This window comes from Typha latifolia, chromosome 5 (assembly GCF_019914945.1).
Source record: "Typha latifolia isolate L0001 chromosome 5, TyphaL0001v2, whole genome shotgun sequence".
Taxonomy (NCBI): Eukaryota; Viridiplantae; Streptophyta; class Magnoliopsida; order Poales; family Typhaceae; genus Typha; species Typha latifolia.
The window spans coordinates 10430263-10457392 of NC_133090.1; the positions used below are offsets into that span (position 1 = coordinate 10430263).

At 37.4% G+C, this 27130-nt stretch overlaps 5 protein-coding genes across 11 annotated transcripts; 4 read left to right on the forward strand and 1 right to left on the reverse strand.

Moving 5' to 3' along the window:
- The first annotated feature begins 735 nt into the window (after positions 1-735).
- On the forward strand, positions 736-2552 carry LOC140788598 (zinc finger A20 and AN1 domain-containing stress-associated protein 8-like). Of its 4 annotated transcripts, none has more exons than XM_073137904.1 (3): positions 736-964; positions 1105-1153; positions 1696-2552. In XM_073137904.1, exon 3 carries the CDS (start codon positions 1725-1727, stop codon positions 2238-2240), a length of 516 nt encoding a protein of 171 aa, XP_072994005.1. In that variant the 5' UTR covers positions 736-964; positions 1105-1153; positions 1696-1724; the 3' UTR covers positions 2241-2552. The 4 variants fall into 4 exon arrangements, with proteins under 4 accessions (XP_072994005.1, XP_072994006.1, XP_072994007.1 ...); XM_073137905.1 differs by having other exon boundaries at positions 807-970; XM_073137906.1 differs by having other exon boundaries at positions 894-964; positions 1685-2552.
- Positions 2553-5025: 2473 nt separating this feature from the next.
- On the reverse strand, positions 5026-10090 carry LOC140788599 (transcription factor bHLH48-like). Of its 4 annotated transcripts, none has more exons than XM_073137911.1 (7): positions 9303-10090; positions 9069-9203; positions 8887-8952; positions 8094-8162; positions 7783-7857; positions 6632-6875; positions 5026-5362 (listed from the first exon to the last, which is right to left on the reverse strand). In XM_073137911.1, the coding sequence occupies exons 1-7, from the start codon at positions 9786-9788 to the stop codon at positions 5325-5327; spliced, it is 1113 nt and encodes a 370-aa protein (XP_072994012.1). In that variant the 5' UTR covers positions 9789-10090; the 3' UTR covers positions 5026-5324. The 4 variants fall into 4 exon arrangements, with proteins under 4 accessions (XP_072994012.1, XP_072994011.1, XP_072994010.1 ...); XM_073137910.1 differs by having other exon boundaries at positions 8094-8165; XM_073137909.1 differs by having other exon boundaries at positions 6628-6875; positions 9303-10084.
- Positions 10091-13460: 3370 nt separating this feature from the next.
- On the forward strand, positions 13461-19684 carry LOC140788509 (SURP and G-patch domain-containing protein 1-like protein). Its single transcript, XM_073137773.1, has 10 exons — positions 13461-13598; positions 14209-14659; positions 15889-16015; positions 16397-16500; positions 16586-16729; positions 17922-18056; positions 18500-18679; positions 18788-18966; positions 19123-19173; positions 19334-19684. Exons 2-9 carry the CDS (start codon positions 14260-14262, stop codon positions 19147-19149), a joined length of 1296 nt encoding a protein of 431 aa, XP_072993874.1. The 5' UTR covers positions 13461-13598; positions 14209-14259; the 3' UTR covers positions 19150-19173; positions 19334-19684.
- Positions 19685-22337: 2653 nt separating this feature from the next.
- LOC140788510 (ras-related protein RABA4d-like) lies at positions 22338-25574 on the forward strand. Its single transcript, XM_073137774.1, has 2 exons — positions 22338-22813; positions 24976-25574. Exons 1-2 carry the CDS (start codon positions 22587-22589, stop codon positions 25421-25423), a joined length of 675 nt encoding a protein of 224 aa, XP_072993875.1. The 5' UTR covers positions 22338-22586; the 3' UTR covers positions 25424-25574.
- Positions 25575-25950: 376 nt separating this feature from the next.
- Positions 25951-26352, forward strand: LOC140789134 (uncharacterized). Its single transcript, XM_073138742.1, has one exon. The coding sequence runs from the start codon at positions 25951-25953 to the stop codon at positions 26350-26352; it is 402 nt and encodes a 133-aa protein (XP_072994843.1).
- The last annotated feature ends 778 nt before the right edge of the window (positions 26353-27130 follow it).

Below are 27130 nucleotides of genomic sequence, written 5' to 3' on the forward strand. Positions count from 1 at the left end.
CCAACGTTGCTAGAAGCAGATCTGCACCGCTCTGATATCAAATGTCAGGACTGAACACATGACTAAAGTGGAACACTCTAATCACTCGAGATCCCCCTGGATTTGAGAGTAATTAGCCTTAAAAATATCATGCATCAGCTATCTAATTTATGTGCATCGATTACACAAAATATACGCTCTAATTTTTAGAAAAATAACTATCGAGTTTTAAAAAAAAATGTTACGCATCACTTATGTACGTCTATACAAAAGGTACATTTTTTTTTAAAATACTACACATCATATATATATATATATATACGCATTATCTATGCAAAATGTACACTGTAATATTCAATGATGTGCGCATGAAGATTTTAAAACGAATGTCACACATTACTTATATAATTTATACATATCACTTTTTAATAATGTGCGGCGTCGAGTTTAAAATGATAAATTAGTCTAAATCAGTAAAAAAAAATCTAAATTTACAATTCAATAAATGGTGGGGTATTTTTTATAATTAAAAAAATAAAAAGTTTTTTTCTGCAAATTACGCCGTTATGAACCTACTTACTCATAATTTATTAAAAAAGAAAAAGATCTAATCGTCTATGCTTCTTTTATCTTGTAATTTATCTTCAAAATAAATGGCGTCATCACTGGTTCACATTATTACTTGCCCAGCCAGCAATCCACGTCATGTGCTCATGCTATTAAAGTTAAGAATCGCACATTTGGCGGTCAAAAGTTGGCACCGATTTGGTATCACAATGTCCAAATTAAGCTCCTATTAAATATTATATCTGGCGACCATCTCTACTGTCAATTTATAAATCCAACGGGCGGGAGGGAAAATTTTATTTTCCGCATATAAAAATATATAGACAAGTACTGATGTGAAGAAGCGAGGTGTGTTAAATAGGGTTGGAAATCTCTCTCCGTGTCTTTGCGATTCCTACTCCGACATCTAACCGCTAGGGTTAGGGTTCGATCCCTTCCTCTTTGATATATATTTTCTCTTTTTTTTTAATTCTTTGTGTTTTCGATTGGTGTCATCTTTCGTGCGGGGTTTGGAATCGATTTCCTTGTTCTTGTGGTTTGATATTATTTTGGTTGCAGGAATCGTCGGGGGATCGCCGCGAGGGTAAAGCCGGTCTTTCTGAAGCAGGTGAGTTGGGAATTTTTTTTTTTTTCAATTGGGGCTCGAATTGGTGTGTTTTATTGTGATTCTTAGAGGATTTGTTGTTGGATTGAGTGTGAGGGCTCTCTAATTTTCTTGTAGCTGGGAGTAGATATATTACAGTTCGTGGCGTTTTTGCAACAAAACAAAAACAAACAAAAAAAAATTCTTTTGAATATCGTGATGTTTACTTCACTCTTATTTCCTGCTAATTATTGTATCAGTTTCCTTTTTGGATTCGCCATGTATACAATAAAGGTGGGAGCTTTAGCTTGGAGTTCTTCGTTGTCCTCTGTCTATATCTGATTGAGTGATGTTATTACCACTTTTTGTTGGTGGAATTTGAGAATGCTAATCTATTACCCGGACTGAAATGTTCGGCGACCGAGTCTTCTTGGTTTTTTTCTTTTTATTTTTCTTTTTGCCTTGAATTCACATCCCTCTTTGTTTTCAAACGATGGGCTTGGTTTAGTTCATATAGTCATAGGCCTTTGTCATCTTTGCATAAAGGGTTAATAGATAAGTTGCAGGTGTGTTGCAAAGTAGAAGAATTGGAAGCATGGAGCACAAGGAGACTGGATGCCAAGCACCCAAAGGTCCGATTCTATGCATCAACAACTGTGGCTTCTTTGGAAGTGCGGCGACAATGAACATGTGCTCCAAGTGCCACAAGGATATGATCTTGAAGCAGGAACAGGCTAAGCAGGCGGCATCCTCCATAGACAGTATTGTGAATGGTAGTAGCAGTGGAAAAGAGCTCGTCTTTCCTGATAATGCTGATGTAGCAGTTGCTTTAGTGGAACCAAATCCTGTACCTGCACAGAGGGCTGATACCATGGACTCCAGTGAGGGCAATCCGGCAAATACTAAGGTGAAGGATGGCCCTAGTAGATGCAACACTTGTAGGAAACGGGTGGGTTTGACAGGGTTCAACTGTCGATGTGGAAACCTCTTCTGTGCAACACATCGCTATTCTGATAAGCACCACTGCCCATTTGACTACCAGACAGCAGCTAGGGATGCTATTGCCAAGGCAAATCCTGTTGTGAAAGCTGGAAAGCTTGACAAGATCTAGGATGCTGTGGAAGGAAGATTAAGGTATCTAGCTTGGTTCTTCAATTATATATCCATGCCCTTCTGGTTCATCTTGGGTGCTCTTCAGGGTCCTCTATCATCCTAAGTGGCTGGATATGTGATGCCCAGAGCATCGCGTGCAGCCTCAAAACTCTCTTGTGGATTGCAAAATGGTTTGCCTGTTGTCGAAGTGTGTGCTTTTAGTTGTGCTGTTTTATGGATTGTCTCATCACTTATGCTTTGGCTAGCTTTGTATTGTACTATCATGGTTACCATGTTATATAAGCAGTAATAATCAGCGGTAGTCATGAAATAGTTGAGCGCTTCTAAGCTGTTTGATTTTTCTTTAGATCTGTTTGTAGGCATTTCGTGGGTGACATATGGAGGTAAAGTGCAATGTGCAAGTTGTCATCCCTTTTAACTCAGCGACTTATTCTTTTCATGCATCTAACAGGTATATGTTCTTCCTTTACTGTACAGTTTCACTATTCTGACTGATCTACTAGCATTCAGTATTTTTCCATTTCTTGGTGACATTCTGGTTGCTCCAATATGACATATTTCCAGTGTTCACCAAATCCTGAAATTACCTAGCAATATTTGTTCTATCCTGGGTGTGAATATGTTCTTTAACTTTTCTTATGCTTGCTATATTTCTCTTTGGCTTTCTGGAAGATAGACAAATCTGAAGATGACACCTTTGCTGATCTATATCTCTCTGCTTTTTCTTGGTGAATGCTGGGGATTTTTTTTATTTCATCTCACAATTGTAAATGACTACTGTATAGGGTTGTCACAACAACTGTCAAGAAACATTTTTATATTTCAATTTATCTCTAAGCATTGAGAAATAAGAATCCTGAAGGACAAGATATGCCTTTTTAGATGAATTAGGTATAATATATTTGGTATTGGACAAGGACTTATTCTGTTACACTTATGCTAATCAAATGTAAAATTTAGTTAGGAGGTATGCTAAGTGCGATGGAGCAATCTGAATGTCATCTTCTCTCTCTCTCTCTCTCTCTCTTTGGTGGAGGATCCCTTGATTGGTATTTAGGAATATGATAAATATGAACTATCTGATGGATGTGTAAGTTAGTCTCTCACTTTGAACCTGGAACATACTTCTATTATCTATATGCTCTCTATGTTTGTTTTGTGTGTCATATTCAGTGTAGCTGTGTAAATAAGTTATTGTTTGAAAGATGGTCTTTGTGGGTACCTGATAAAATGGTCTTCTAACTTTGAGGGTTGATGGATTTTTTTTTACTGCATAGATCATAGGAATTTTCTTTTTAATGGCTACCCAGCATAACTGCTTGCCTTCAGAGTTTTAAGATAAAAAAAAGTTTACTCTCTCTGTTCCAAACTTTCTAAGATAGATTATGAAGAAAAAAGAAAAGGAATTCACTGGATTGCGTTCTTTATTGACTGATAAATTTAAACCTAGTTACCCCTATTAAACAGAGAAGCAAGCAAGAATAGTACTTAGACTAAAATAGAAGAGCATTGCATGTGAGACAATCTTTCGATTCAACTGCTTGAGAAGTACAGAAATTTGTCTGCCTAAATGTAAAGTGATGTTCTCTTATGTAGGCTAGCCATCACACCTCTTCTAAGGATTTCTTTTTCCCCCTTTTTCTAATATTTTTCTTCACCTTCTCTAAGAAACTATTCTTTTAACTATACAGCAACATGTTCATGAATAAATACACCAGCTAAACAATCCAAATCTGAGCATTTGGGAAGCAAAAGTAACTCTAAATATCTACTTCAAAAAACTAGGGTTTGGACCATATCCCATGAATGTGTCCTGATGATCCAAGTACTAGCGTATGTACTCAAGCTTCTTCTCTGTGTGGTCTCTTGAACAGGCCTAAGGTGGGCTAGGTTAATAGTACTGTGCTGCATCACCGGAGGATGAAAAGAAACGGGGAGAACACATTCATTCATTGCTTACCTCATAAATGTCAGAAGATATGCATTTTATAATAGTGGTCACAACCCTAACAAGATCCAACTCTGCGGATATGTTTCAGGAAACCCTAGATTGGGGCTGTTTGTAAATTTTTTTTTTTAACCTGACAACCTACTTCAAAGCTATGCTAATTTTGAATCAGTTGCCTTAAAAATCTTTCAACACCTGAGATGAGATTTCGGACTAGATAATCTGAAGCTTGACTATTTGTTAAAATATTTTTCTCTGAATTAGTTTGACTTGCACAAGATAGATCTCTTATCTGTTTGGTTGTGGTATAAGTATAACTTTATTCTAGTATAGTAAGGTCTATACGAATTTCATATCCAAGAAGCAATTTAACTTAAAACTAGTTTAGTAATACTTACCTCTCTCCTCTCCTATCTAATATTTTCTATTTATCAACAAAATCCAGTTGCCATTTTGCCCTTAAAAAACATCAGGTTAGTGACTCTTATTTCAATCTCTCTTTTCTTCTAAAAGGTGTTTTGATCATTTACTAAAATATCTGCTAAAGTTTATTACTTTTTCATGTCATATTAAATGTAATTGTTACATTAATATATTGGTTTACATCCAAACACAATATTAATCTAAACTGGTTTAAATTAGTCTTATTTAAGAAATGAGAATAGCTAAACTAATTTAGAATTTATACCACAATCGAAACACCACCTTAAACTCGGTGATAGTTTTTGACAAATTATTACCAAACTATTAATTTTGGTAAATCAATCCTATGTTGTGCCTGTGCGTAAAAGAAGAGTGCTTTGATGCTGGACAGTTACCATCAGTGACAATATAATTGGCAAGGAACCAACATTTAGACTTACAACTTCATAACCTGTTGTACTGATGACAGTGCTGCTCATCAAATATTATGTAAAAATTAGACCAGTAGTGAGGTACATATATATGTAAGAAATTAGGGTTTTATCAAGTTCTGCAAGCAATAAGCAGAAAGTAGATAACCCTCCTCTGAGATGTAGGGAAAGCTTCCCTTTTCATCATCCACTCTAATTAGCCTAGCAATAATATCGTCTCCCTTATGTACATCGCATCTATATGCTGGTGCAATTAAGTCCATGGTAATCAACTATTGCTTCAGAGCTCCATCTTTAACTGGTTCGAGTGCAACGATGCTAAACAGACAAAGCAACAGAAAAGCAGACAGGTCAATACCGTGTCCAGTATCCAAATAATAAACTGAAATGCATTTTTGTTAAGTAAATGAAGAGATGTCTAGTGTCATATTGACAGAATTGTATCAACTTTATATTCTTGATTTGCAAAATACAGCTGCAGCCAAGGGGGAGAAGTCAGAAGTGGGCTTCAAACATTTTTCTGTTGTTGGTTTATAATAGCTTGGCTTGAGCTCAATCTGGTTTAACACAAGCCCTCTTATATGCTTAATTCATAAACTAGTCGACCTTGAGCACATTAAAAATGCACATCTGTGATATACCTTGAATTGATAAAGGCTCAACTTTGAGCAAAGATTTAGACAGGAAAACCATATTTAGAGCAGAAGCTCAAGTTTGGTTTGAATTTGTAAACCTACTGTGACAGACAATTCAAAAGAAAAACTCTACTGTTCATTCATTTGCTAGCTGCTTAGTCAATCAGACCTACCAGCATTTGATTGTGGGTCATCGATAGCTGCTCTGCAGCGATATACTAGGGGAAATGGGGTCACTGCATGACTATGATGATCTGCCATTGATAACAGTCCTTTAAATAGCACAGTTATCATTCTCCCAAACTAATTGCCAACGTTATCTGGAAAGAGCAGTCTCAACAGCCCAGCTGCCTGTTGGTAGAGAAGTGTTTAATCTCACCAGATCCAAGAAGGCAATTAATCTTGCCTCCTAAGGATGGCAAGAGGTGGTTTTGAATTAGTCCATGTAGTTGGCATGGAACCCCACAGGGTACAAGATTTTCCAAGGTCTGAATAGTCTTTTAGATGAGCTGGTCTCCACCAAGCTCGAGACACAAACAGCTGTCACTAGGCCCAAGAAATGCAATCCATAAACTTCAAGTGGATTTATGTCTGTGTAAGTAGGGAGGGATCAAATGGAGCTAGCTAATCTACCAACCTCTTTCGAGGGACCATGGTGACCAGATCTGAATGAAGTGGACCCCTGTGCAGCTCAATAAAAAAGGAAGGGGCTGATTACTTCAAGCAATCATTAATTGCACTGGGCCCGACAAGACCACCCAATTGGGACCGCAGCAGTGGGGATCCCTCAGACAGCAGATCTCTACTTACCAAAAGCCTGTCTCCCCAATAATTTAAGTCTAGGTCTATTGAATTCAGTAAAGAATTTATATTAGAAACTATTGAGCTATAGCACGGAGTGAATTCAAGAAAGAAATTACCAGATAGAGATAAGGGTCATTCACATACTTACTGGAATTGTTAGGATCATAGCTTAATATCGATGCAACAGGGTTGGCGAAGGCATGGGGTTGGGGCTCATTTCCTTCCCACATTTGCGAGATATGATGTGGGTGTACCAAATCAACGTGCCAGAACTGCTGTGGCTGTGGCTGTGGCTGTGGCTGCCGTCTGCCTCCATTTACGCCCATTTCCAACCACGCCGTTTGTTCCAAATCTGCTCCACTCTTACTGCTAACCGCGGTTGGCCGCCCACACTGCAAAGCTAAGAAACTAATTAGATTTACAAAATAATTTCGATCCCCCATGAATAGGTTCAAGTTTACGACAGAGGTGAAATATTTCGTATATCTAGGGAACAAGCAAAGATCCCATTTATTATGTTATCCCATAACGAAGTTATGAAGCTCACCATGAAAAACTTCCTACAGTCCAAATCTTTGAACTGACTGACAAATCAGAAAGCAATAGTGAGAAAAAACAAGATTAACCAACATGGCAGCCAATCACGAGGTGTCAATTAAGTACATGGACTGCGGCAAAACTTCTGCATTTAGATACCAAATATAAAAGATTCGATATACTATGTCATCCTTGGTGTAATGAAACCAATGACATATATGCCACTATAATTAGCCGAGACTTGTATTATTATATGTAGATAAGGCATCTTTTGCAATAAAGGACCTTTTTAATAGTTATATATACATACGTAAAAGATAAGTAGCTCTGATTGATATGTACGGAGGAAGCAGAGACGTTCCGTTACCCGTACGTGTGCACATCGCTGAGAGGAGGCATTACGGATCGGGGTAATCAAAACGTTTGCTCGCCAAAAAGGGTGTTCGCCAGTGTAAGCTAGCGTTACGGCTGTCTTCTTGTCTGTTTCCGAGTTTTGATAGAACGGGGGCTTTTTTTTTCCCAATTCTGTTTCCGTTTCTGTTCGACGCACCCAAAGGGCAACCGGCAATTATGAGTTAAAAGAACTCTAGCCCGACCCACGGGGCCCATTGCGGTATTGTTTTTAATGCGAGCACCGCGGAGCAGCCGATCTGGTCATTAATTATTGTTTTCTCTCCCATCCTTTATTACGTGCTACTTAGAAAGCAATACAATAATAAGATGGTGGGCATGGGATTCAGGGAAAGGAGTTAGAATACGTGCCTCAGAGGATAGGAAGCTGTCGAGCCCGCCAAAGTCGACTCTTGGGTTCACCGCCGCGAGCCTCATCGACAAGAACTACACCAACCAAAAATTAACACCAAAATAATTTTATTAGATTTGTCAGAATTGGAGTAAAATGCAGAAAGAGGGTCCTTCTTTTTTGTATAATTATAAGTTAAAATAGAGGGAAAAAAGAGGCAATTTAAGAGTGAATTTAGTACAAAGTACAAAAGAGCTCTAGGAGCATTGAAGAGAAAAGGTGGGAGCAGGGGGACAGGTTAACCAAAAAGCTTTTATAGGTGCGGTCGTACCTCAACCTGGCGTTGTAGAGACTGTACGTGGTTGATGATCTCATCCAGCACTAGCGCTGTACCCGATATCTGCTGCGCCATCCACAGTCACAATTTACTCATTTATCTCATCTTATGCACAGAAACCCAAAACCAAAACTACTCACTTTACTAACTAATAATATTTCCTTTTCTCCTTTTTTTTTTTTTTAACTACTGTTGGCGTAGAAGAAAGTTGGCATGCTATGCTAGACTTCGTCGAGTACGATGCAAAATGTGAACTACAAATTAGTGGGCACACCAAAACTGTATTGCAGTAAGGCAAGCATCTTGATTGGGCCAATTTGAAAAGGACCGATCGGGATCCAAAGAGCAATGATTCAAGCATAATCTCTTATACTAGTTTAAATTTATGCCAAGGCTTTCAAGTTGTAGCACAGCCACCGAAGTGGAGTAGCAAACAGCAGGGAGTTTGACTTTGCATTAGAGAATCAAACAGAGATATAATAAGTGCTAAACTCCTGATTACCAAATTCTTAAGTGGATTGGTAAATAAAGGCCCTTTCCCTCCAAGATCTAAAGACAAAAACGCTTTTAGATCACACCTAATTCGGAGCATGGAAAGAGATTCTAAATTAAGAGCCAACCAAAGCTTCCGACCAAAGCCAACTTCTGTTCGTTACACCAAACCACTATCACGTGCTGGTCCCATGACTCAAAATTTGCAATTTTTGATATTTTTAAATCCTCAGGGTTTTAAATATAATTTTATTTTATTTTTGCAATTATAAAAGAGGAAAAGGGAGAGGCTCACCTTGCTACAGCCGGGGACCAGCTCTTGGAGAAGCTTCATCCGAGCATTTATTTTTTCCCTTCTCGCCTAAAAAAGTAATAAAAATAGAGAAGTTTAAATTGAGGTATAATACTTAATTATGTACTTAATCTATTAAGAGTAGGGGTTAATTAAGGAAGGGGGAGGTGGTCGGATAGGATTACTCGCTCCGCGAGGCTGTGGCTATCAGTCGCCTGTCCGCGGCGCGCACGGACGTGGACGTAAGGGAGCTGCTCACCACCTCCGGTATCCTCCTTCGCGGTCCCATCCTCTGCGTTCCTACTCTTCTTCGCCTTCGCCTGCGCGGGTCACTCCACAAATGGTAATCAGCTCATCACCTCGGATCCCAAATACTCCCACATTACCCGGAAATGGAAACCCTAACCCTAAAACCGTACCTTGCTTCCCTTCTCTCCGGCTTCCTTCCGCTTCGCCACCGGCGACTGCCGCTGCGGCGGAAGGGGGTCGGTCCTGGTCTTCGGTGAGGGGTCGCCGGAGCTGGACGGCGAGCCGTCGCCGGCTCCGGCGAAAACCGAGAAGCGGGCGGCGCGTTCGACGAGGGCGGCGTTGGAGGGGAAGGTCGGGGAGGAGCGGGGAAGCGGGAGGCGGAGCCGCGGCCAAAGATCGCCTCCGGCGGCGGAGGCGGCGCCGGCGCCGGTGGGGTCGGGAGAGTGGAGGAGCTCGACGGCTTGGTTAGGGGGGAGGCCGAGAAGGGCGGTGAAGGAGCTGCTCCCGGCGGCGGCGGAGGAGGAAGCCGGAGGAGGAGGAGGGTCGCGGATTAAGCTCTGGATCTCCTCCTCAAAGCGTATGGAGTCGGCGATCTCAGGCGTGTAGGTGCCGGAATCGCCGGATCCGGCGGCGGAGCTCCGGGTCGGTGGATCCATCGCCGAATTCGCCCAGGACGAAATGAGGGGGGAAACGGGGTGGAGAGGGAGAAGAGAGAGAGCTATAGAGGGAATAATTTATAGAGCTCCTTTGTTGTCGTTCGAGTGTTTTCTTTCTCTAGAGATGTCTGTGTAGAGGGAGGGAGATTTCTCTCTCTACTATAAACTCTATCGGCGGTTTTACCGGAAAGAGACGCGCCCTGAAAGTAACGTCTGGAAAGAGTATAAAAAGCGGGGGGAGAGAGAGAGAGAGTAGTCACCTCTCTCTAACTAGTGATAGTGAAGAAGGAAGAGAGAAGGATAAGGAATCTTTCTAGTGTGGCTTTACGGGTTTTATATAAACCTCCAGTACTGGAGTCCTCCATTTCTGATCTGACGGATCGTCCGAATCACGATGCACTTATCGAAAACACCGCAAAATGATACTTTTTTTTACCATTCTGGGACCAATTTTATGCTCTATAAATATATCATTTTACAACCAAAATTCATATTAATCCCTCTTTTTTGAATAAAATTTCTTTGTCCCATTAATGTTGGAATTGATATTTGTTCATTTATGAGCTCATAATTTATAAATATATTTTCTTTTTCATGTACCAGTTACTAAATTATTCTAAAAGTCACCTGATCATTAGCTAAGTTGGTATAACAAGAAACCACAGCCAATAATTTATCCTGATCATGATAGCATAATAGCAATTATTTAGGGGTTGTAATTTAGCCAAATTAGTCTTGAAATTATTCAACCTATGACTAATCAGTTTAATAGTCTTGATTGTTGTTGATTCAATTTTAAATTACAGCTTATTCTGAGTTGAGCTAAATGCAAGTATAATCTAAGTATTTTCTTTCAAAATATAGATATGCTAAATTATATACATATATTTATATATGTATATAAAGGTCAAGGGTGATCTTGACAAGACTAGTTACTTACTCTATCACTGTCACACAACGTCGTTCTTCATTTAGATCACAATTCACAACTATTACAAATGATTCACTCTTATTCTCACTCTCCATCTCAATCACTAATGAAGATAATGACAATGCTTGTCGCGATGAACATTCGTTACTATCCATCCATAGAAGATAGAGAGAGAGAGAGAGAGAGACACCAAGTTAACTAAGAAGCGTGTAGAAAATTCATCACATATTATTTATTCAATCCAATGTTATGGTGAACTCCATGTAAAACATTTATAGGCTTTCTTTCAGAACTTATTCTAAATATTGACATTTGTTTATGGATGCCCTTGTGGTCCAAAAGATGCATTTATACTTCATTAGTGTTGCCTTGAGGAGATTGTAAACTGTAATGTAGTTTGTTTCAGGAGAAGGTTGATCCTTGCAAGGAAGATAAAAAGAGCAAATTTTAATTAAGCTGTATATAATTGCAGCCTTCTCCCCCTAGAAATATATCATCAAGTACATTTTATCCTAATGGTTATTGGTGTCATCCTTTTTTATATATTTGCAAATCAAGTCCCCAATTTGGGTCATTATACAAAAATATGCTTTCTTTGTTATTAATATTGGGATGTTCTTCGGTCCCTCTTCTTTTTAAGAGAATTAAAGATCTAATTGTGTCCCAATTAAATTAGTGTCACTGTGTTCTAACTTAAATATACTCATTTAACATGAGCCTCCCTTATTTGCTTCTTCTTCCTCTCTTATTCTTTGTGGTATTTTTTTTTCATCCTTATAGTTTTATGTAAAAAAATTAAAGTGATTTGTCTGTATAACAAAAGGACAACTTTTTATTTAATTTATTAAAAATGTAGGTGGTGATGCAAACCATACATTATTATTATTTTTTATCCTAAATCCTCTTCCATTTTACAAAATTTCTTCAACTAAAATCCTACTATTATCAGCATAGCACTTAACTGGTGCCATCATAAATATTAGATAATTTTATTATCTATGAGAGTAAAATCTTTAATGTGAGTCTGTTGTTGTAGTGTTTGACAAGGGTAATTTAAAAAAAAATCAATAATAAGATAGAGTTGAGATCATATAAACTTCATAACAAAGGAGTTTTTTTTCTTGGCAAATTTTCCTTGAATATAAATAGATCTAGTAGCATGTATAATGAATAAGGAAGAAAATAATAAACTTGCATGTGCTACATAATGGATATTCCAGTCTTTGTTTAAGGTGCTCAAAACAATGCCACATTCTTCATCAAGCCCAATATTTTAGAATCCTCTCCAAGAAAAGACCTTGCAATTGTAAATGGAACCCAAAGTAACCTATACTTGGACTACTAGTTGACTACTATGATTTATTACCAATCCCCTCTACTTCCAAATGATTTCTGTTTATCTCCAAATGGTACCAAGGGAAGGATCAAATAAATCTATGATATACAAGAATTAATGATAAGAACTCTCTTGTTTGTTCCCTTTTTAGTCTGAAAATATTACAATTCCTAACAAACAAGTAGGGTTTTAAATTAGGTTGAAAGAATCCCTACAAATTTTAGGTTGAAACCATAATCTTCTTTACACTATTTAAATCCTTGGTTGCACATCGGAATGGTTTAAAATTCAACGGTAGAGAACGATCATTTGATCTTACAGAGCAAAAGAATAATATTTTCTTCAAAATGTATAGTTAAGGCTAATCATAACAATCCACAAGATGATGGCCGATGGTGCCACAACGAAAGTAAGTACTAAGTAGATTCTTATAGGCAATTATGATCATGAGGTCTTCTTCTTTCAACCCGATAAATAAATTCTATTTAAGAAGGTTAGATAAATAATATCAATGCAAACCCTAATGTAGTACTCAATGAGGACGTCAATGAAGCGAATACAGACAAGAGTATAAGATAACTTCTCTTGGGAGGCATAAAAATTAGGTCAGTGAAAAAGGTTAGAAGCTTATCTTATACTATCTAAGACACTCATAAAGACAGAGAGTATGTCGTCATGGTAGATAAACTTAAAAGCACAGAAATCCACCATCTTGTTGATAATTGTGGCCGCCTCTTACAATTGTCAAATACGGCTAGTAAGTTGAGTGATAATTTTCAGAAAAACAATGTTTTTCAGAAATTTTCAGAAATTTCAAGATAGGGTTAGTAACACTCCGCTTTGTTTTGTTCTACAAGTTCAAGATCGAAAATGACTAATCAAAAGTGTTTTGCTTGATTCACTTAAGTTGATCCTTGGAGATGAAACCTAAGGAGAAAAAATGAGTCAAAAATGCCTTTGGTTACTTATGCCCAAGAATGAGTATTAGGATAGTCAGTAGTGAAATAAAGGTCAAAAGAGCGAAGAAAACAATTTCACATAAGGCTAAGCCCAAAGCCAAAAGAAAATTTATAAATCGAGAAGAGAGGAGAGAGGAAAGGGGAGAAATAATAGGTGATAACTCTACAACGATAATGAAAGAGCACCATATGGGAGGATAGCAAAGGGGACCCTACAAGGAGCACCTCTTCCTTCGCCGTAGGGAGAAGGGGCGAAATGTTTAAAAAAAGGATAGCTAATATAGAGAATTTTGAAGGCGTGGAAATTCCTCTAATGCTACTTGTTATCTATCCCAAGAAACAAATAAAAAAAAAACAGCCCATCTGAATTGAACCTAGAACCTTTGCATCTGGATATCAATCCGACCCGATAATGGTTCCGGTATAACTTTCGGATCCTAACTGGTCCGATCCCGATCCGGATCCGGATCCGGATCCGGTTGGCGGGTTAACTACTTGACAAGGAGTTATTAAAGAAACTAGGGCTAGCCTTCCCCGAACTATTTCTCTCTCTCGTCGAAACCGCTGTCTGGCGGAGATCCGAGGTATGCGAAGACTGATTCCGACGAGAATCGCCCTATCTTTTTACGAAAATTCGATTCTCTGTTTCTTGCATTACTTCAAGCCTGGATTTTTATGAGTCCGTCGATCCAGGTTTAGCCAGGAGTCTTTGAGCTGAATTATCATAGGGTTAGGGTTTCTATCTCAGATTCACCTTTTTGGTTAATTTGGATGCTTGTCGTCGATAACGTGGTAATTTAAGAAATCTTAATCGTAGTTGGCGGAAAAATTGGCGAGATTTTCTGTTTCGCCTATATTTATGCTAACAAATTTGATGTTTGATCGGTCCACTTAGGCTAGGGTTTTTATTCTTTGTGATATTTCATGATGTTGTTAGTGCATCTGCCCTGTCTTACCCCTTAATCGTTGGCTGAATCGTCTTGGTTTTTTTGTTTCCATCTTAGGTCGTCGTTATATTTTTGGTTATTTTTATGAGAAAGTTGGATTCTTGTCGTTTCGCTTTTTATTGTCATTTGGGATGGGAATCTATTAGTTTGATTGACGTCTCTAGGTTTGTAGGTTTGATTCTCTAGCTATTTCATCCTTTATATTGGTTGACCTACAAGTCCTCTAATCGGAGCTTAAAGAGTGCAGCTTTTGAGTTCCGATCACACTTGCTTTTGATTGCTCCTTGGGAAATCAATCATGGATAAAGGAATTGGATCGAGCCTTTTTGTAAATGATGGCTCTTTCATGGAGAAGTTTAAGCAACTCCAGCAAGAGAAGGAAGCGAAAGCCCAAGCAGTGGAGGCCAAATCATCCAACTCAGCCAGCTCTTCTGCCCCCTTGAAGGCCCCGGTCATAACAAACAAAAGGCCTTTGGAAGTAAAGGACACAAAGAAAAGTAGCCTGCTTGCTTCAGGTGGAAAGCTTGCTTTCAGCTTGAAACAGAAATCCAAGGTTGCAGCTGCACCAGTTAAGTTTGCTGTGGATGAAGAAGAGGAAGGTGGGGGTGATGAAGTTGTTTCAGGTGATGAATCTGCAAAGAGAAAGAAATTGTCTACAGTGGAGATTTCTGAGCCATCAGCACAGCAGGGGAACGTTGGTAATTACTTTTTGCATGCACACCCTCTTTTATGCTGCAATCATAGATAAAGGTAGATAATAACAGTTGCCAATTGCTTGCTATCTTGTAGATAATGCTTCATTTTGTATTTGCGTACTGTGGCAGTATTTGTTTCGAGACATATATAAATAAGTGATTCCTTGTAGATGCTTATATTCAACTGTCTTAATTGTTGGTAGCATGTGAAAACTTTTGTCCATATTAGAATATCCAATCCGAAAATCTTAATTTGACTGCTATTCTTTATTACCTTTTGTTTAGTGAAGGTTAATATTCTCTGGGTTTTTCTATAATTATCTTGTATTATCATGCATGCTGTTATTACCAATTGTGTATTGATGTACTACTTGTATCATTGTGCAATTTATTTGAGTAAATTTTATGTATTTTTCATAACTTTAGTATTTGGAGCTGCTTTAGATTTTGATTAAATGTGCCCTACTCAACTAATTAGTAATTAGTTATGTCTTATCATAACATAAAAGTATCTGCTTCGACCTGTTCAAATTTGAGCGTAATAGTTCATTAAGAAGTTTCTCATCCACCTCAAGTGGGGACTTCATGAGGGTCTCTCCTGACAATGATATATATGCATATATATATATAGTTTCTTCCAAGAATAAATAAAGGAAAAGCTCTTATCTTTTTTCTTCTGTAGTTTTTCGTTGTTGTGTTGCCTGATATTTAGAACATTATTACCCATAATAGCTTTGCACATGTAAATTACATATAGTCTGGGTGCAAAGGCCAGGTGGTCATATGTTTTCCTTGGTCTTGGAGCTATATTATCCTATACCAAATTGCTATAAGAGCTGTATTATCCCACTTCACTCTCATTGTTAGAAAAACTATTTGTATGATAATGGAATATTCTACTGAAGATCAGAGGAAGCAGCTCTATTGTGACAGTCTTAAAAGTTGCTCCATCATTTTCCAAAGTTATTTGTAAATGACAGGATCACAAAACATCCCTTTCAGCATCAGATTTGCTACACTGCTGCCTTATCTTTATCACATGTCTGTTCTGTGGCAGGCATTCTTGAACTTTCTTGTCTCATGAATGCAGCTTATAACTTATGTATCTATCAACCTTGCTGGAAAGGGATGTTGAGTGAAAGATTGGAAAATGTGGCACCCCTGCCACAACCATAATTTTCATTCCCTCGTTAATGCTCTCGGTATTAATCGGTTATTTAAGTGACATGCAGCACCGTCACCACCAAGCGACATGACAGTGAGGAAGGTAGCAGATAAATTAGCAAGTTTTGTTGCAAAAAATGGAAGACAGTTTGAGCATATCACACGTCAACGGAACCCTGGAGATACACCATTCAAGTATGAACTCTATCCACATGTTCAGTTTATGCAGCTTCTGGAAATTTTCTATAGTACTATCAGCAGAAGTTCCCCAATTTGGTAGTCCTATCATACATCTGTGCTCATGCTTTATTTATGTAATAATTTTGTGTAATTAAATTTTGGAAGAGGGAAAATCATCTGCCTATGTTCTTATTGAAATCCATTCAAATCTGCTCAAATCAATTGACATCTGATAAGAGTCGTAACTTAATGGTTCCAAAAAATGGATTTTGAGAAATTAGAATGCTAAATCAATTGAATTCCAGAGATTTGGGGTTTCCAAACTGGGTGGTAGTGAGAAATCTATCTCTTAAACATAGGACTCCTTTACTAATTTTTCAGTTTTTCTGTTTGCAGGTTTTTGTTTGACTCAACCTGTTCAGACTATAAATATTACGAGTATCAGCTTCATGAGGAGGAAAAAGCTCTTGCTCAGATGGAATCACAGACATCACATACTGGTTTGTTCAGCCTATCACATTTCCAAATTTCAAAGTGTTACTCTTTTGTATGTTTATTCTACTATCTTAACTTATTGTCCTACAGCAAGTGCTAGCAGTTCATCTTCTAGAGCACCCAATGTTCCTCATAGGAGTAATTTTCAACCACCATCGAATTACCAAACCCCTGCTTCAGCTTTATATGGGACACATGAGGAGTCTTCATCCTCAGGAAGATCTTCAAGTCATGGTAACCTATCTCTAATTCTTTTATTGGGATAGTTTGTGCAGTTACATGAAATACTTTCTTGAGCATGTAATTCTTCTTCTTACTAAGCTCTTACCATGCAGACAATCCTTACTGGCATTTCACATGCTATATTTCTTGGATAGTAATTATTGGAGGTGCTTATGAAAAAAATTCCCCATGAGATTTTATTGCAGTTGCAAGTTCTGTTATCCTACTTAACATATAATGAGGTTGAGATATTCTTGCAGAATTGTCTCCAATGAATCTGCCATCAGGGGACCAACTTATTTTAGTGCATTAACTATCATCGCAAGTGCTGACTTTTATGGCTTTTTTGCTTTTTCAACATCAATTTTGCACAGGCTTGAAAAAGATTTTCTACTAACTGTAGAGATAGGTACTAGGTAGAACATGGGGATTACAAATGAAATCATGTAGGTCACTTTTGATATTTTCTGATTCTGTTACAAATATTACTAATTGTTGTCACAAAATTTTGATAAATGGTATGGCAATGGATTTCATTTTAATATATGTAAGGAGGACAAAAACTACTCCATTTTGATTTATGAACTTATTTGAGATGGTTATCCCTTTCTCTTTTTATCACGCCACGATTATTTGTTTGTAACATCAGAGTAAATTAATGATGAGAGAATCTCTCAATTGTTATCTGTAAATGTCATTAAGTTTGTAAACTATTCTTTCCAGGAAGATCATCAGCAAGTGCTTAAACTCAGATATTTCCTGTTTTTGTTCTTGTCATGTTCAATTTCCAATTTTTTTGTCTTTTAGGTATCTATCTATACTTGAGCATGATAATTAGATTCGGACATGAAGGCTTTCAAATGGGATTTCTATTTCTTGGTATTTCACATAAAGTCTTTAAGATATAAATGTTTTGTTATGCCAGAAACTTTTTCAGTGCCATCAGAAAATTGTACGTACATTAAGCTTTCACTGTTCAAGATTTGAGCAGTATCTTCAGATGTTAAACTAATATATTTGATTCCTCCTTAATGCATTGCTTATGAAACAAAAGAATAGTTGACCTATTGAGAACTGTTATGTCATGTGCCGTTTCGGTCTTACTTAGAACTATACAAAAAATTTGACGAAATTTTGCATCGAAGTGTCATTTTTTCTCTTTCAGGAATGTTCAGACTCTAAATTTCTAATTCTTGAACTGCAGATGAATCCAGTGGGCCTCCAGGTGCAGATCCTATTGCCATGATGGAATTCTACATGAAAAAAGCTGCCCAAGAAGAGCGAAAGAGGCCATATAAACAATCAAAAGATGAGATGCCGCCACCTCCTTCACTTCAAGGTTTTCTTTCCTCATCATGATTGTTAATTTCAAGTTCTTCATGTTGTTTAGTCACTGAGCAATATAAAACAAATAGTTTTATGGTTGAGCTTTTGGTGTCTCTTTATGCTAAGGTGATCTTCAGTTCTATACCCACACTTAGGGTTTGGTACTCCCAAGTCAAAAGTGGTAATCCTTGTTGGAATGAATATCCTTTTCAAAGTTGAGCTAATATCTACTCCCTGCTTCCAGGGGATTTGAATCCCAGAATTTTATTTTTCAAAAATCCTTCTTTTCGTACTTTGTTTTTCTCTGTCAGCCAGGTTTGATAAAGTCAGAATAAGATTTTTATATCCTAATCTTATCCCAATCTAATCGGATATTGTTTCAATGGGAACCTTTCTTTTATGCTATATGACATATTTTATTGACTTTTTCTGAAGAACTGGAATTTGTTCTTTCAGCTCCTGTTAAGAAGGGTCACCACATGGGTGATTACATTCCACAAGAAGAACTTGAGAAATTTTTGTCTACTTGTAATGATGTGGCTGCACAGAAAGCTGCCAAAGAAGCTGCCGAGAAGGCTAAAATCCAGGCAGACAATATTGGGCATAAGCTTTTGTCTAAGATGGGCTGGAAAGAAGGTACAATCAACAGTGATCCTACTTTTCCTCTAACATGCTGCATCGCTGAACAAACATCTCTCAAGAGAGTCTTCCTGTGGTTTTTGTGTAAATCATTTTTCATTGCAGGTGAGGGGCTTGGCAGTGATAAGAGTGGACGTGCAGATCCAGTTACAGCAGGGAATGTTAAGTTGAACAATTTAGGTGTTGGTGCACAACAGCCTGGTGAGGTCAACCCTGATGATGATATTTATGAGCAGTACAAGAAGCGCATGATGCTTGGTTACCGCTATAGACCGAATCCTCTGGTATTTGCCTTTTTAGTTATCCATTTTTTTACACTATTTTTAATTTTTAATGGATAGGCTATTTTCTAGATGTGTGCCAGAAGTAAATTGCATGTATAATTGCCTACAGTCTGTAAATGGACATGGAATAAGACTGTTTTCTATGTCCTTGTGCAGAATAATCCACGAAAAGCATATTATTGATGGGAGCATCAGTGCCCTTCTGATGTAAGCATATTTCTCTGTGGTTTGACTTTCAACTACAAACTTTTGCCAAAGAACTGAGTAGAAAATTTAGTCGAATTATTACATACATAATAAGCTAAATGTTCTCACTGCCACAAATTTTCTTTGGGTACTGTTCTCATATTTGTTTCCTCTATGCCAGGAGAAGGTCACAGGTTGCATATATTGCCTGCAGAAACTTTAAAACCTGGAAATGCTTGAATATTGTGATTGCTGGAGGTTTATCGAGCCTTCTTTCCAATATCAGATGTAAAAGGGTACGAGTTCATTCATGCTCATGATGTTTGTCTTTTTCTAATATGGTGGACAATGTATCATCCACTGCTCTTAAAATCTGTCAATCCACTCACTAAATCCTTAGTATTCCAATTCTGTTAATTTGTACCGACTTCTGCTATGATGCTCACTTGATATTTGTGGAGCTCGAAGCCCTATCATTTATTTGTGACGTGTGCAACTTTGATGACGTATGGATTTTGAGCTATTACAGTTATCTACATGTCTTGTTTGTTTCCTTGATATAAACTTGCTGGAAGTAAAAGAAAATAAGGTAAACTTGCGGTCCTCTGTGAGATACCTTCTCTTAAAATCATCAGAGATACCTTCTTTTTACAAGTTCCGCAGCCCTCTTTCTGGATAAATATTGCGAGTTACCAACAGGAGACAAGATGAAAACAGGTCTTGTTATGATGAAGTGTTGCTCTAGAAGTATCATACTTTTGGAAACTAAAAATGCAGCTACAGGTAGTCATTGGGACTGCAAACCATTTTCAAAGATTGTGATGTTCTAAAGGTGTGGCAGATAAGTTGCATTTTGTTCGACCTAAGGATCGTCCATTGTGCAAAGTTTTCCCTACTCGACGTTCAGATGTTACACTTGTTCCTATAAAAGTTCCATTACCAGGAAGCATGTGTGGCTGACCAATTAATCTAGCTGAGTTTGATTAATTGGTTTTGGTTTTTTATTATCTTCAAGCCGAGCTTGGTCATTTGGCAGGCTCTATCAGGCTCTCAGGTAAATGACGTGCTAAATAAGGCTAAAAAATTTAGATGGATATAATTTGGAAACTATTAGATCAAAATTTAAAATGTTTTTTAGAGAGCATAACGAATGTCTTGTTTAGGCTCAAAGCGAATGAGGTTATATGCAGCGCCAAAATAAATCCTCTCGTTACAGCAGAATTTTTTAGCTTGGTCTGAAGAATTAGGCCAACTCTATACCCCTTTATTGAGCTATAAACTCCAGTCGTATCTAAGTTGCTTTCTAAGTTAACATTCGCTGGTCAAGATGAATGGCTTGCTTATTTGGACGACGCTCATGCCGGTTGATATATTCTAATTGACCAAGCTCATCCCATATGGACATATTCATGTACTTTCTTCATACCCAATTCACATAACTAAGAAGAATCTTTACAGTCATCTCATTTCCTTGTGTAACTTAGAACTATAATTTTCTTCCTACTTTTTAAAAAAATTTGGATAAATTTGCATATGGCAACTTATCTTATAATAAAATTACGGTTGACACCGTATATTTTATTATTAGTAAATCGAGACTATTTAATTTAGAAAATTTGTGCATAAAGCATCCGGCTGATAGCTAAACTTAACCAAATTCTTAGGTTAAGTTAACTACACTAAAAAAATTATAAAAATATACTTAACTAACTAAGTACTTATCCAACCGACGCTAAGATTATTGTAGTCATTTAAAAAATAATTTTAAGAAAATATTCTCACTAATTATAGAGCCCAATTTATAAATAGTCAAAATATATAGTGTAAACAGTAATTTTATTAAAATACTGGGCGTGATATGCAAATTTACCAAATTTTTTTTATAAATCGACGAGAATGTATATAATTTTGATCCCAATATAAATTAATCCCAGAAAGAAAGGACTATGACTTATGACATGGGTCAGCATTAACTAGTGAAGCTTGAAAACAAGAACATAAATGTGACATTATTAATATTCTGATAATGATTTTGGTTTGCACCTCATCTTTTTTCTCAACAATATCATGCCCACACCTTACATTTTTCACAATTAATAAAACACTCATTTTATATTAAATATTTTTCCTAAAAATATATCTCACACAGCGAAGCTTGTTAAAGTTACCGAAGGGCCTTCTTGGTAATTAAGTCAAATAAGCTTGAAATTAGCGATTATATTATTCTTGATGGCTTTTTGTTTGGATCCTTTTGACTTTTTGTTGGATCTAACATAGAAGGTTATAGACAAAAATTACAGAGTTCTATTTGTAATTAGTAAATATCAAGAAGAACAAGTGTCATGCATTCAAAAGTAAAAGGTTAATTATGAACTCTTTTTTTATTCTCACAAAGACATTCTTATGTAAAAGAGTATTCGAAGTACTTAAAATTGGTCACATAGTATTTTCTAATTAAAAAAGTTTAAATGAATAATTAATGGAAGGAATGTTTAGGAGGGTTAAAATAATTCAGGGAGTTAATGTGCCAAAAAATAAATGAGAGATTATATGTTAAAAAAAAGTGTAATAATTTAATTATCTCAAAACTAAAATGATCTGATGAAATATAATTAGATGTAATTAGTTTTGCAAACTAAAACAAAAGAAAAACTAGGTGACCCTACAAAATAGAAACTACTATTTTTTTTTTTGGAGAAAATAATCTAAAATTGAATGAAATTTAATTTATAATAATTAATTAATAATAAAATTAAGGAATAATTATACTGGACTCTTAAACTACTGCTTATTTCCCCATACATCCTCTTATTTTGTTTTGGTGCATATTAATTTTTAAATTATAGAAAATCTTTTATCATGTTGTGATGGTCTTAACAAAGAGCGTTGACCTTCAATTTTTCTTCGTCTTCTAATATAATATAGGTAAAATAATCTACTTAAAATTGACCACACGATACTCACATGCTATTTTTTTTTTTTTAAAATAATAATCTACAATATTTAATAGCGGGAGATTTTATAGGTTGTTCATACTTAAGGGGTCAATATGTAAAATAAATAAGGAGATCAACGTATAGATATTCAAAGTTCGGGGGAGTTGGTGTAATTTATTCCTAAAATTAATAATGCATGGAGGAATAGAGAAAGTACTGAGGACCGCACGAGGCGTTGAACCAGTTGCCATGTCAATGGCTTAATCTTTCTTCTCACGTTCATCTCTCTCTCTCTCTCTCTCTCTCTCTCGTGGTCTCTTGATGATCCCTTCAACTCTTTTAAAATTTAAGCGCATACAAGAAGAAGAGTATAAAAAGGAGAGGTGAGACGGGGGAGATCTCATGAACACTTCTCCAATCTTTTCTAATTCGATTTGGGTCTCCTCCAAATCCTCTCCTCCGTCCTAAAGCTGCGATCTTTGGCGGTCCTCCGCTGGGATGTCGAATCTCCACGGCGAGTTCAACCAAAAGATCGACTTCGTGTACAAGGTGGTGCTCATCGGGGACTCGGCGGTGGGGAAGTCGCAGTTGCTTGCGCGGTTCTCGAGGAATGAGTTTAGCCTCGATTCCAAGGCCACTATTGGGGTTGAGTTCAATACCAAGACGGTCACCATCGATCACAAGACCATCAAGGCCCAGATTTGGGACACTGCTGGCCAGGAAAGGTGGCAACTTTTCCCTTCTCTTTTGCTTGATTTGGGCTTCCCTTATTGCTTTTTTTTAATGAATTCTTTGTTGGGCAACTGAGGAATCAACGGTTTGGCATGTGGGTCTTCTTTCCTCGTCGGTCGTGTGGGTTTAACTGTCTTAATTTGATGCTCTTTACATGCCATATGTTGATCTCTGTTCTTGTGACGAAATGATAGGAATCTCTGTTGGATCTCTGATTCTTGTGTGGTATACTGTTCAACAGATGCGCCGAAATTTAGTAATTTCTCTCTTGGATTGCTTTGTCAATAGTGAAATCCTCTGTTTTGCTAAATCTGATTCTCTCTTTAATATGCTTTACGTCATCTAGTTTCAACATCATGGCTTTGATTGGGGACGTCTGAATATATTCTATTATGGTTATTGAGGGAATGTATTTGAAACCAGAGATTTTCATGGCTACCAGAATCCGATTCTGTGTAGTTATTGCTTTTGTTGGTTTCCTCTTTGAATTCATATCTGAGTGAAATAATTCATTTTGATGATTCAGGACATGAACGCATACTTTCCTTCAGCTTTTGGAATAGACATCCTCATCCCTCCTCTCTTCTTTGATTAGTCCTTTTGTTCCTTTCATGACAACAACCAGCATTTTGGTCTTAGCCTGCTTGTTTGATTTCTTCTCTAGGTCCATAGAAATAATCGATGGAGGTGATAGCACAATGAACATCTAAAAGACTAAGACCACGATATTCATTTTAGCAGAATCTCTTTCATATATCTTCAGTCTGACATAACATACAAATGTCATTAATGGAGGCAACCTTTTTCAGTTCTATACTCAGTAAATCGACGAGATTTGGGATCTGTTTCGCTTTTAGTATAGAGAAAAAGTAGTTGACTTGTTGATTTTCTTTTTTCCCCTCAAAATCTCCTGTTATAGTCTTATAGCAGCTGTGGAGATCGTCTCTCAGGAGCAAGTTCTCTAGAGTCTAGATGCAGCTACCCATTCAACATCATCACTGCGGCACTGCCACTAATAGAGTTCATGATGTCTAACATAAAACCAATATTGGAAACAGTCCCATAATCTAATACAAAATGTTCCCTTCATTCTCTCATTCTTGCAGTTCTATCTGTCACGAAAATTCAGGGTAGACAGCACTGTCCATCTTCCTCTATTAACCTCTAGACCAAGGTACTCATGTCAACTAATGGTCCTAAAATATCTCATTCAACCACTCTGGGGTTTTATGGTGACTTGAACTGATTGATTATTTGTGGAGTTAGTGCATGCTGAGCCTAGATTTTTACAAGATCACCTCCACAGTTAGATTTAAATTCTTTATAATGTTTATCAGTTTGTATTTTTTTTCAGGTAATCATCTCCAATTTAGGTTTATCTTTCTACAAAGAGGGGTCTGTCTGGTATATCCTCAATAATTGGCATTTTATAAGTGAAGTGCTACTGCTGTGCTCAAATTCTTTTAAAGAGTTTTTTCCCCCTCATTCTAGCTTGATTTACAAATTAGCCGCTTAAGATTGAAACCATTATAGATGAAAAGCTCTTCTTTTGTACTTTGGTTGGGGTTGTGGAAATAGAGAACAAAAGGAGCTTCACTATTAATTTTCTGTCTGAATTATCACCTTGCATGCTCTTGTTCATGGCGGCCGGTTCAAGTTTCCATTGTCAGATCTGTTTCTATGTTATAACCTCTCTGCGTAAATGATGCCGAATTTCATTTTATACCACGCAGAAACTACGCCGAGCTGACTGCAATATTTGCTATTGAAGACTTGCTTGATTGTAGTTGTTGTCTACTCGTCGTAAATGCCAGATTGGAGTTCAAGAATATTAAGTGAAAATTATGCATGCATGATGAAATGCTACTCTACCATTTTTGTCCAGTTTTATTACTCCTATCATATTTGACTTAATTCTCTGGAATCATACAAGAGATGATTAATGAAGCAAATGAACCTTCAGCTTTAAAGAACTGAAACTTCATCAGTTTTGCCTTAGTTTTCTGAAGTAGTTAAGTAGCTAAAGGAAAACAGATGGATTAAATTGTTAAAGTAGAACATTCGATCCTTGAGGATCCATTTTCTGTGTCTTACCTCCCATGTTCTCTAAAACACCTCAGCCTTCTTATTTTTCTGGTTGTTTCAATGGTGATAGGTACCGAGCAGTGACGAGTGCATACTACAGAGGAGCTGTGGGAGCAATGTTGGTCTACGATATGACGAAGCGCAAGACTTTCGACCATGTCGGAAGGTGGCTCGAGGAACTGCGTGGCCATGCAGACAAGAACCTCATTATCATGCTCATCGGTAACAAGTCGGATCTTGGGACACTACGAGCAGTCCCAACCGAGGATGCGAAGGAGTTTGCGCAACGCGAGAGCCTGTTCTTCATGGAGACATCTGCTCTTGAGGCCACTAATGTCGAGACTGCATTTCTAACTATCCTCAATGAGATCTACCGGATTACCAGCAAGAAAACCCTTATTGCCATCGATGAACCAGAGTCAAGAGGGAATTCAAACCTGCTCAAAGGAACTAAATTAATAGTCCCTGGTCAGGAGCAAGCAGTTGGAATTAGATCCATGTGTTGTACTTCCTCGTAGATGTTATAGTTTATTTAGCTTACGTTTTTGAAAATATACATGGATTCAAACATTTATTCACCAGTCGCGGGCTGCGTTTTATTTTCTTCTGTTTAGCTTAGACCTCGTGTGAGCATCTCAAAGAGCAATAAATCAGCAAACTCTATCCAAATATTTTCTCGTTTCTTTTTTTAAGAGTTCTGTGAGTACATTCTCTTTTATTCTTCTTGCAGTTCATCTATAAGGTAAAAATGTCAGGTAAGAACTTCACCAATAAATCTTTTGACACATCTTGGTAACCATTTTGGCCTAAAATTAGAAGATAATTTTGGCAGTGTCAAATTCATGGATCTCTCTCTCTCTCTCTCTCCAACCTCATGCAACCAACGCCAACCCTAGGAGTACACACATATCAACCCCATCACCAACCCAACTCTACCATGACAACCCCATGCATGATCCCCCCAAAACCTCACCTATATAACCATCTTCACCACACGGCCAAACTCCGGCAGCACATATAGGTTTGCCAATTAGTTCTCATGACCATGAAGCTTATCAAGATTCATACTTCCATTGCTTGTAGTTCTTGGCTAGTAATATTGGTCCTCTTACTGGGCTCAGCAGGCCATGCAATGGGCCAAGGTTGTACGAGCACCTTCTTTGCGACGCTGGTGCAGCTGCTGCCGTGCAGGCCGGCCGTCGCGCCGTTCAGCCCGGCATCGCCAAGCGAGGCTTGCTGCAATGCCATAAAAACATTAGGGCAGCCCTGCCTCTGCGTGCTCGTAAATGGGCCGCCGATCACCGGCATCGACCGTGTCATGGCCATGCAGCTGCCCGGAAAGTGCACCGTGAATTTCCAGCCATGTAGTCCCTCTTCTTATCCCTCTAACTCCTATGAACATTCACCATTGAAAATGTTTCTAAGTTGCATATGGCTTTGCTGTTGACAGTTGCATATATGTGATTTAGCTTTTGATATTGGTGCAGGTAATTCTGGGAGCTAAGCAAATTAAGGTGTCTTGTGGTTTTAGTTCTGTACTCCTGTGGCAATAAAGGGCTGGAGAAGCAGCAAATCTGCAATGTGTCTACTGAATTACTAGTATTTGATGAAGGAATATTTAGAGAGTTTCATATCGTAGTTACTTTGTTGATGTAATCTTTCTACTACCCTTTTACGGAGCGATATAATATGAATGATATTTAGCTACCTTGAATCTAACACCTTATTATTTAGCTGCTATTTTTCACTTTATGTAACGAGAAGTTCTCATCTCAAGGATAGTTTGTCTACCCAAAATGCCTGTAGCAAGTGATCATGGTTAGGGCTGTCAAAATAATCAAGCCAGCTCGAGCCCGAGTGGCTCCATCAAGCTCGGCTCGAAAAATAAGTTGAATCTAGCTGAGATTTTTAAAATAGGCTTGAAAATAATTTTAAGCTAAGCTTGATCATGAGTCTGCTTGATTAATTAGACTTGATAAGACTCAAAATTATATATATATACGAGTAATACTTTTTATACTATTATACTATAATTCTATTATATTTTAAATTTTACTTAAGTAGATTGTTATGTACCCTGCTTTTATAAAGTTTAGTTATAAATTTTAATCTTATCATGTCTTTTCTAAATATATAAATATTTTGATTAGTTTTTATCTTTGAATTAGGCCTTATTTTAACCTTAATTCAAAACCTAAACAAGCTTAATTTAATTTAAGCTTGAT

Excerpts from the sequence above, each read along its gene's own strand:
- LOC140788598 (XM_073137904.1), top strand. The coding sequence starts at position 1,725 with ATGGAGCACAAGGAGACTGGATGCCAAGCACCCAAAGGTCCGATTCTA.
- LOC140788599 (XM_073137908.1), bottom strand. The coding sequence starts at position 9,788 with ATGGATCCACCGACCCGGAGCTCCGCCGCCGGATCCGGCGATTCCGGC. Across the intron at positions 8,953-9,068 it reads GCCACAGCCTCGCGGAGCGA|GCGAGAAGGGAAAAAATAAA; the intron begins GTAATCCTATCC and ends TTACTTTTTTAG. Across the intron at positions 6,876-7,782 it reads ACAGCTTCCTATCCTCTGAG|TGTGGGCGGCCAACCGCGGT; the intron begins GCACGTATTCTA and ends TTAGCTTTGCAG.
- LOC140788509 (XM_073137773.1), top strand. The coding sequence starts at position 14,260 with ATGGATAAAGGAATTGGATCGAGCCTTTTTGTAAATGATGGCTCTTTC. Across the intron at positions 16,016-16,396 it reads CCTGGAGATACACCATTCAA|GTTTTTGTTTGACTCAACCT; the intron begins GTATGAACTCTA and ends TTCTGTTTGCAG. Across the intron at positions 16,501-16,585 it reads ATCACAGACATCACATACTG|CAAGTGCTAGCAGTTCATCT; the intron begins GTTTGTTCAGCC and ends ATTGTCCTACAG.
- LOC140788510 (XM_073137774.1), top strand. The coding sequence starts at position 22,587 with ATGTCGAATCTCCACGGCGAGTTCAACCAAAAGATCGACTTCGTGTAC. Across the intron at positions 22,814-24,975 it reads GACACTGCTGGCCAGGAAAG|GTACCGAGCAGTGACGAGTG; the intron begins GTGGCAACTTTT and ends CAATGGTGATAG.
- LOC140789134 (XM_073138742.1), top strand. The coding sequence starts at position 25,951 with ATGAAGCTTATCAAGATTCATACTTCCATTGCTTGTAGTTCTTGGCTA.